Source organism: Python bivittatus, unplaced genomic scaffold (assembly GCF_059951505.1).
Source record: "Python bivittatus isolate LINGU-HERP-01145 unplaced genomic scaffold, Pbiv_v1 ctg000070_np1212, whole genome shotgun sequence".
Classification (NCBI taxonomy): domain Eukaryota; kingdom Metazoa; phylum Chordata; class Lepidosauria; order Squamata; family Pythonidae; genus Python; species Python bivittatus.
This window is the reverse complement of record NW_028277034.1, coordinates 31782967-31792283: the sequence shown is the minus strand read 5'-3', so window position 1 is coordinate 31792283 and position 9317 is coordinate 31782967. Positions and strand designations below refer to the sequence as shown.

At 38.7% G+C, this 9317-nt stretch overlaps 1 protein-coding gene across 4 annotated transcripts in view; it reads left to right on the top strand.

Moving 5' to 3' along the window:
• The first annotated feature begins 1481 nt into the window (after positions 1-1481).
• AFG2A (AAA ATPase AFG2A) overlaps positions 1482-9317 on the top strand; it is a 155083-nt gene continuing 147247 nt past the window's right edge. For 2 of the 4 annotated variants that reach the window (XM_088132879.1, XM_088132881.1), the window contains exons 1-5: positions 1482-1685; positions 3586-3710; positions 5567-5724; positions 7698-7756; positions 8467-9102. In XM_088132879.1, coding sequence (XP_087989005.1) covers positions 1556-1685; positions 3586-3710; positions 5567-5724; positions 7698-7756; positions 8467-9102 — 1108 coding nt within the window. In that variant the 5' untranslated portion in view covers positions 1482-1555. Of the gene's footprint in view, positions 1748-3585; positions 3711-5566; positions 5725-7697; positions 7757-8466; positions 9103-9317 lie in introns of all 4 variants that reach the window. The other 2 variants (XM_088132880.1, XM_088132882.1) reach the window with 2 other exon arrangements.

Here is a 9317-nt window from a genome sequence, read left to right as displayed (position 1 = left end):
CACATAAATGTAATAAATGCATTTCATAATCAAATACATTATAATTTCAGAGTTCAGTGCTGAGCTCTTGATCTCTGAAACGTCAGATTTAGGTCCCATCATTTTCCAGTCTTTAGGAATTCTGGGAATTGAAGTCCAACGCTTCTAGACGGTGCCAGCCTGAAAAAGCTGCTCGGTGTGGTGGCACCAGATTTGGTCTTATATCCTACACTGATTTTTTATTTTTTTTAACTTCCTTCTATATACTGGTATTGCCAGATTCTGTATCTGAGGTTATGAACAGGATAATCAGCTGGACTTTTAAACTGGTGCGCTCTCCCTCTAACACACAGATAAGGAAGAGAATATCTGTAGCTCAGGGTTGAACTGTGGAGCGCTTGGTAACATCATCAGCCGAGTTGGGTAATGAAACGAAACGTCTGCAGGCAAACCACCAAGCGCAGAGAGCACCAAAGACTCCACGCACGACGGAAGTTTTGCACTACGACGCCTGTTTTATATACTGCAATTCTAATAAGCAACGTAACAGCAACGGGCAGACCAAAAAAGAGAACCGAATCTAAAACAAACGCCGCAAAACACGAATGCAATTCTTTATCCATTTATCAGAACCGAGCTCTGGGGAAATAGTTAGGTTAAATTAATTCTGAGTCAATATTTAAGATCGGGGCTGCAATTTTATTTTCTTTCTCTCTCTCTCTCTCTCATATTTATGTAGCCGCCATCTCACACAAGGTGACTCTGAGCGGCGTGCAACAATTAAAAAATACATAAAAACAATTACATTAAAAACGCACACAAAACAGGAGGGGATAAAATTAATAATATCCACTTATTTGAGAATAAGCGTCGCAGAACTCGAGATTCACTTCAGATTAGAGCGTACAGTATACGGTTATACTCTTAAAACTTAGGAATGTAATACTATTTGGGTTTACTCAGAAACACATTCCACAAAGAACAGTGAATCTAATCAGATGATTTAATATGCTGGTCTTGGGATTTTAGCACCTGCAATTAGTCTCATTTAAAGCCATATATTCTGCTTGGGACAAACGAATGGCAAGTTTAGACAGGAAGTGACGAAAGAGAGAGCATTGCAATCGTACTCCTATTGGGGGAAGTGAAGCGAAGGCTGTGTGCCCAGAGATGCGGCGTATCGGGAAGACTTCCGACGTTGAACGCAGCCGCTTGCTAACCGGCAACTGTGGGTATCCATAGAGATATATTATTAGAGCGACATCCGCTCCCGGCCAATGAACATCCCTAGACTTGGAAAATTAAGAGAGATGCCCCAGCGTAACTTCCTAAAAATAAAGATATTTAATCTCATTAAAATCCGAATGCCCTCTAAGATTATGATCAGGGGCATTTGCCTCTTTAAAACGCCGCGGGGAGACGCAGCGGCTTTTGTTGGCGCTCTAAAGTTGAAGGTCTTCAACTTTTTCATATCTCTTTGAGCTGCCTTTGCCTTCCGGGGAAGAAGCCGCGCTCGTGGTCCAAATGCGCTGGAAGTGGCGCTAGCTCAGCCTCGCAGCTTCGCTGACTTGCTGCAATGTCCTCTTCCAAGAGGAAAAGCAAGAAGCGGCCTCCTTCAGAAAAGGACTCCGCTCTTGCCGAACCGGACGCAGCCCAAGATAAGCTCGCGTGGCTGAGTTTGTCAGCTGCAGACTTTCTGGATAAGGGTAGGATGCTGGTAGCGTGCGGCGGTTCGCGGGGTCGTTCGTGCTTTCAACAAGCCTATGAGGTAGGCTAGGTTGGGAAAGCATCAAGGAGTCCATGCTCCATAGGGCAGCCATTCTAGTTGTTGCAACAGAGGCCTGTGGCTCTTGCAGCCGTTATAGCAGGGTTCCTCAAGCTCAGCCACTTTAAGATGGGTGGACTTCAACTCCCAGAATTCCCCCCATGCTGGCTGGGGAATTCTGGGAGTTGAAGTCCACCCATCTTAAAGTGGCTGAGCTTGAGGAACCCTGAGTTATAGCATCACTCCATCACATAATAGCGATTATCTTGAGAGATATGTGTGATATGCCGAGTAGCTCATTCAGTGTGCCCGGGGGCTGGGTTGGGGCTTAAAACTCTGGGGATCCCCGTCAAAATCAAATACCTAACCATTAAGCCTCAGGGGCTCCCAAATGCTGCTTTGCATGTTTGTTTGTGATCATCCTTTTTCTTTTGCATTGCTTAGTATCAAACCGTAACATCATTGCTTCCTCTTTAATTTCTGTGCTGAATGTTGCAGGTAGTAGGAAATGCATGAGACGGAAGGCAATTTAATGTTTTCTTCTTCAGAGCACAAATTTAGGGCACTCATTCAGTACAAATGTAGGTCTCATCCTCACTTCCTGTTGGCACAGCCAAAATTGCCTCGCTAGCCATTTTTAAAGAAGATATCCTCACAATGTTGCATTCAGCTCATCACCAGTCCAGTTCAGGAGTACAGTGGCTTAAAGTTGTAATTAGCTGCTCCAGTTTTAAATAGTATTGTCCTTCTTCCAACACAAGTCATGCCATGTGAATTATCTGTGATTTCTCAATTATGGTGATATAACGGTCAGGGGCTGGGATATGCTAAAATCCTTTTTGCCTCTTTAGGTTGCTTCGGGCATCTCCCCTGCCTTGTCCTCCAGTTCTTGGGCACTGTTCTCTATGGCCATTTTGACTTGGGCTGCTTTGAGAGATGAGGCCCCTGCCTCCAGCATAATGCATCTGCCTGCATAATGCCCTAACATATAGTGATCTTTTGAAAGACACCAAATCTGTCTTTAAAAGGGGGGGAAAAAGAGTTGGATTCTATCAGTAGCATGCTCTTGTTTCCCAATGAGTACCTTATAGGCTGTCCACTGCTCCTGGCTCAAGTAGATTCATGAAGCTGTACTTTTTATAGTTATTATTACTTTGGGGTGATGATGGAGTTCTTTTGCCTACCACAGTGTCATCTAGCATACTTCCATGGACTACTCTGGATGCTGCCAGCTTGCAGCACTTACCAGTTTGGGATATATTGAAGTTGGAGTGAAATTAACAAGAATTCTGCCACTTTTTGTTGATTAGTGTGATCACAAGTGCAGTGGAGGGGGGCAGTGCATAGTAACTAAGTATGTTGACTTGTTTACAATAAATTGTGTTACAGTGAATGAGCATACATTACATTTTTCATTCATTCTATTAAAAGTTAACTGTGTTATTCATCATGGCCCAGTATTTTTATGAGAGCCATGGTTTGGAAGTTGTTCCTCTGTGATTCCATATCAGATCCCTCAGTAATGTAAAATGCAGAAGTATAATGAATGGACAGAGTTGATTCCATTTTCTCCTTGCACTTTAGTATCTTCAGGACAGCATAGAATAGAACTTTGGTAGAACAACATTGGTAGTGTTTGCTAAACATAATGTTGCATTTCTTGCAATAGTTAATTGAATGGTCCAAGCATGATTTATGTTCTAAATCAGAGACATCATAGTGCATATCATAGTTTGTTCTTATATTGACTTTTGGGGGATAATTTACACTTTATCCATAAAGGTTCTAGATGAACCAAATGACAACTACATGTTTAATTGTATTTTTTCCTTTAATTTTAGAAGATGACAAAGTCCCCAAAATGTACAGAGGATCTCTTGTGCAACTGGCACTCAACAACATGAAACTGGCAAATATTTGCATAGGGCGTCCTGTGCTGCTTACCAGTAAAAATGGCAAACAAGAGGTGGTGATTGTTTTCTTATCATTTGTGTCTGTATCTGTGTATACAAATGGGATGTTTATATACTTGCTGAATCAGTTAGAGGTAGTTCACATTTTGGTTTCTGATGTGGCATAATCTTTTCAGGAAAATTCTACGGAGAAGAATAGGGTGCCTAAGATGTATATCTTAGTCCTTTTAAGTATTACTGTTATGTGTTCAACATGTGATACAAAGTGTGTGGGGGAGCTGTTTTCTCTCCTCATCATGCTACTCTGTGTTTACATTATGATTGTATTCAGTAGGGACATCTGCATATATGTGACTGTAGATGAGATCCTATACTCTCAAGGTTCCAGTTCATATGGAAATGATTACACTTAGTGCTAGGTCTCTTTCTTAAACTATCACGCCATAAGCATGGAGACATTGCCTATGCAGCTAAGAGAGGGGTGAACTCTGACTGCTCCTTGAATATGATTTTTATTAAAATTAATAAAAATAAACAATATAACGTGGGAACACTATTAATGAGAAAGAATTCCGACACAGGAAACTTTTAACCAAATAATAAGTTTTGCAGAACTCAGGTAGATTTCACTTTTTAAATGTGTTCGTATCATTCCCACTCTGCATATATACACATGGATATACATTTTGTGTCACAGGGAAGGAACTGTATCAGAGAGCATTTGAGAATGCTTTTAAAAAACTTAAAATATTTACATTATTTCCTTTTGTAGGAGTGCTTTGTGTTTTGCTCTTTTATTGGACTATATGGATATATATTTTTTCTTTCTTTACTTATTTTAAAACCATACTTGAAATCTATTTGAACAACAACAAAAATAGAACCTTGATATGCTGTATCATGATGCATATCAAGGTTCAAAATAGAACCTTGATATGCTGTATGTTTTGTAGTGCAATAGATCTCATCCTGTTATATCCCTCTTTTCTCTTCGTATCTTGCTCCTTCATCTCTTACTCTCTGAATGTTGCTTCCTTTTGCCCAGCTAGGGAAGCAGCACTGAGGCTAAGCAGTAAGTGGACAAATGTTGTTCTCACTAGAGTAATTCTGTCTCCTTTATGAGAGAGTTGTACTAGATCCAATAAAAGGCTTTGCTTTCCTGGAATTTCATAGAAAATAGTGGTTGTGATGCAGGAAGAGATAGAAGGAATAAGGAAACATGTGACATAAGATCCATAATCTTACCAAGCTAATGTCTTAATCTTGTTATTGCTGCAACTTTCCATTAAGTTGACAATAGAATCGCGATATATTTTTACCTCCATCACCCAAACAGTGAAATAGATAAGACACTTTTTCTGGATCCTTTCTCCTTCCCAGAACTAAGTGACCACGAATACAGGTGTTATTTTACTTTTCTAAGCCATTAAAATCCAAATACTGACTTGTGTTTTATTTTCTAAAAACAACAAAAATCCTACACACACCTTAAGTCAGCCTTAGAGGTGAGCAAAGTAATTGTGTGTGTGTGTGTGTGTGTGTGTGTTTTGTCTATGCCTGATCAGGTTTCCCTTTTTTTTAACTACTCTTCCTTTATAGCTATTAAATAAGGTAGAGGCTTGGACAGGGTACAAAACAAACCAAGAATAAGCTAGGAATCCACAAACAGACCACTACATTCCCATTCTTACATTATGCTAAGTCCCAGTTATCATCAGAAAGCCAGTACCAACTATTGCTTCAAAGTGTAACTTACTGCCCAAAGCAAGATATATTGTATATTGACTGCATGCAATATACAGACCAGTGTGCTGTTTTTCTTAAAAGTAGCTAATGGTTTTTATTTTTCTTGAAAGGGGTAACACTAGATGGATTATCTGTTGGTTATATTTGCTACTGTTTTGGCTAGGTTTGCACGGCATGGCCTGTTGGAGGCTTCCCTGGTAGAAAAATTGGCTTAAGTGCAATTACACAGAAGAATCTGAAAGTGATACCTGGTGATGTGGTCTTTGTCCAGCCTGTGACTGGTGCTGTAATTCAGGCAGAGGAAGTGGAAGTAAAGCTGGGGTATGTTGATATCCATGCATTTTACATTATTGCCCATATTCAGATTTCCAATTTATTGTGACCTGGAGTGAATTTTGTGATGAAGGAGTTTCGTGTGGTCATAATGAAAGTTTATTTTAAAGACCTAAGTTTTCCTCATTTTAAACTGTGGTACTGCATGCCAGGCGATTTGCACTGCTTCAGATTTGAGTTCTGAAAGGGATATTTGGAGCATGTGGGGGCACAGTTGTAGCACTTTAAAGCAGCTTTGTCTTTTCTTGAGATCCCTTGGCAGATATGAAGAGCAGGTATATTTGTGCTATGTTCCTTCTCTCTTATGCTCGAGAATACCTTTGTGAATCAAATCTGAATTGCTGAATAGATAGATCAGCATTCATTGTTCACTTGAAACTGGATCTTCTGATTGATATTTCATTGCATTATATGTAGTGTAATTCTGTAAAGTATAATTCCCTTTGGAAAGCACAGAGCACTTTGCTCTTAGAACTGCTGTAAGGAACTGGAATGCTTCTCATTTGGAGGCATGGCTTAGATTAACTGTAATTCACTTTCTGCACCAACACAGTTATCTGCATCAGCGAGGTGAGGTTAGATGTCACTGAGTTGGTATACAAGCAGTCTTGCTGTGTAGAGAACCATGGAATGTGAGTTCAAGCACTGGTGGCATGAAAGGGTTCTTGTGCCTTAAAATATCAAGTAAAAAATAATCAGTGGCTATACTATAAACCATATGAAACAAGGACCAAGATTTATTTAACAGGAAGGCAGCAATCTGTAAAATAGTTCAGATAATTCTAGGGTTTAAGATAAATTTGTAAGTAACAAGATAGAAGGAGAGGAATCTAATGAACAAGATATGCAGTGTCCATCTCTTGAGCTTTGCCTCTGCATTTTGGATATGAAGGTGACAGGTTTCAGAGTCTCATATCTTGTAGTCTTCTGCTAGATTAACATTGCTATTTGACTATTGAAGAATGCTATCCTTTTCTCCATTTGCTTCCTGGATGGCTTTTTAAATTCTCTCATTGTGTAAATTCCCTAGATTGTTCTCTTCTTGTATCTCCTCTTTAGAACCTCCCCAGATAATGCTTCCAAAATTATCTTGAGGAGAAATTCCAGACCATTATGGTGCCTGCCTTGTGGAATCTTCTCCCCCCAGAAGTGAGATTAGCTCCATCCTTCTTAACATTCTGCAAGTCCCTCAAGACCTGGCTATGTGATCAGGCCTGGGAGTCCCAGGGGACCGGGGACATTTTACGATGGCTCCCTTATTAATTTTATCTCCTCCTATTTTGTATGTTTTTACAGTTTTTTATGTGTAATTGTTTTTATGTATTTATTTTTTTAACTGTTGCACGCCGCCCAGAGTCACCTCGTGTGAGATGGGCGGCTATATAAATATGATAGATAGACAGACAGACAGACAGATACCCAAGACGGGAAGATTATATCAAAGTAATCTGGCTGCAACAGAGGCTGTCTTGGAAAGAAAATAATCAGAAGTATATAAGTGAAACATCTATTGGTCTTATTGGGATGTCAAGGAAAGAAGAATCATCAGTATAGGAATATTGGCAAAGTTTGCATCCTTGATTTCAGATTGGCTTGACATTTACCCAGAATTGCCATTCATGTAGGTAGGTAGGTAGATAAATTTCAAGTTTAGAGCACCCCCTACTGATGTTAGTTTTGTAATTTCCGTTATACAGAGGAAGATTTTTTAGGGCTTGGATTTACAGACTCTATGCATTGGATTTGCAGAGACTGCATGCTAGCTAGTCCCTGTGAGTCCATGTGTGATGCTAGGGACCATGTAACAAATTTATGCATGGGGATTGCTGTATGACATTTCTATAACCTTTGCAGGAGGCTGATTTAGTTCTTACATTGGGGTACATTTGGTGTTCTTGAAATAAAAATAAAATTACACTTAACAGATTTTAACAAGGATTAATTAATTTATTTTTTCTTAGGGTTAAAGATGGCTGTATCAGTACTGAAGATTTGTCCATTAGCCTCTTAAGAAACTTAGGTATGGGTTTAGTTTGTTTCCTGGTTTGTATTATTGTTTTAGATCTTAAACATTTATAAACTTCTGTCTGCCCTGTAGCCAAATGTTTTGGGTTTCTGAGTTTTACAGAGATCCAGTACATTAACTCTGGATTAAGAGTATCAAGAATAGGGGAAAATACTGCATTTGGAACTTTGTAACTATCCAGTTTGAACAGGCTGGCTTTTAAAAGTATGTAGAATATTCTCTTAAGAAGAGTGCTATTCTAAAATAGGTTGTTCTGACCTCAAAGCAGACTCATGTGAATATTTTGTTAAAACTGACCTTTCTGAACATTTCTGTTGGGTTTCTTTGCTATATAGTCTAATTTTCTTAACATTCATTTATCACAGTAAATGAATTCTGGATGCTAAAAGCAAGTATAAGGGGAGGATATGATATTCCCATTTTGATTTCATTTCTTGCTTCAGGGGGCTCTTGAAGGACTGACAATTATTTTATTGTTAAAAGTTGTCAAGCCTACAGAAAGTGCATCCATTTTTTAATTTGTTTATGTATTTGAGAACTGGTAGTTAGATCGCCAGGATCATTGCTTGTGTTTTGAAAGCTATTATGTTTGTTGATATATTGCTATTATTAACAGATAATTTTATGGTGTAAGATATATGATGTATTTTAAGCAGGGACTACTTGAGAAATCTAATTAGTTTTCTTAATCTCTTTTTTTGCAGATGAAAAGATAGTATTACCAGGCAACTTCCTGCAAATTACTTTTTATGGCCGATCTTGTGACCTAAAGGTTACAAGGGTGAAAGGAATGGATGGTGTGGTGCTGAAAATGCAAGGTGTTTTAAAGACACCACAGGAATTGTCACTGGAGAATTCAGATAGCAGTCATTTCAATTTATCTATTGAACTTGGAAAACTAGTAATAACAGACAATAAAGTATCTACCAGTACTCCATGTAAGCAGGAGGATCATAGCATATCTGTGAACGATTCTTTAAATATTGTGGGGCATGAAGAATTGAGTCCGGATCCACCAGAGATTCTTGATTGTGTTGTGGCTGTCGTCTCTAATCTTCATTCTGAATCAACTATATCACAAGGTGGTGAGAAAGGTTTTGCAGGTGAAGAACTACCTTTGGCTGATAAAACAGGACTATCACAGAATTGGGAAACATTTTACTTCATATCTTCAAGGACTAGGATCAGTTTCATTCAACCACAAGCCAAAGTGACAGAAGAATACGATCTTGAACCAAAAGTTACTTATGATTCAATAGGTGGACTCAATAACCAGCTAAAAACTGTAAGAGAAATGATTGAACTTCCCTTGAAGCAGCCCGACCTATTTAGGAAATATGGTAGGATACCTATGAGATATAAATCTGGTACAATTTACTATTTTTCACTTGGTAATTTTGTCAAATAATGCAAGACACAGCTTAACTGTATTTGGTTTTTTAAAACGGCAGATCATATGCTGCTTTTGATATTTTGTTTTACCTGCCCAAATGCTGTACAATGACTTAATCTTTTTTCTGTCATGTTTTGCTTAACCATAGTTTGTTGAATAAGT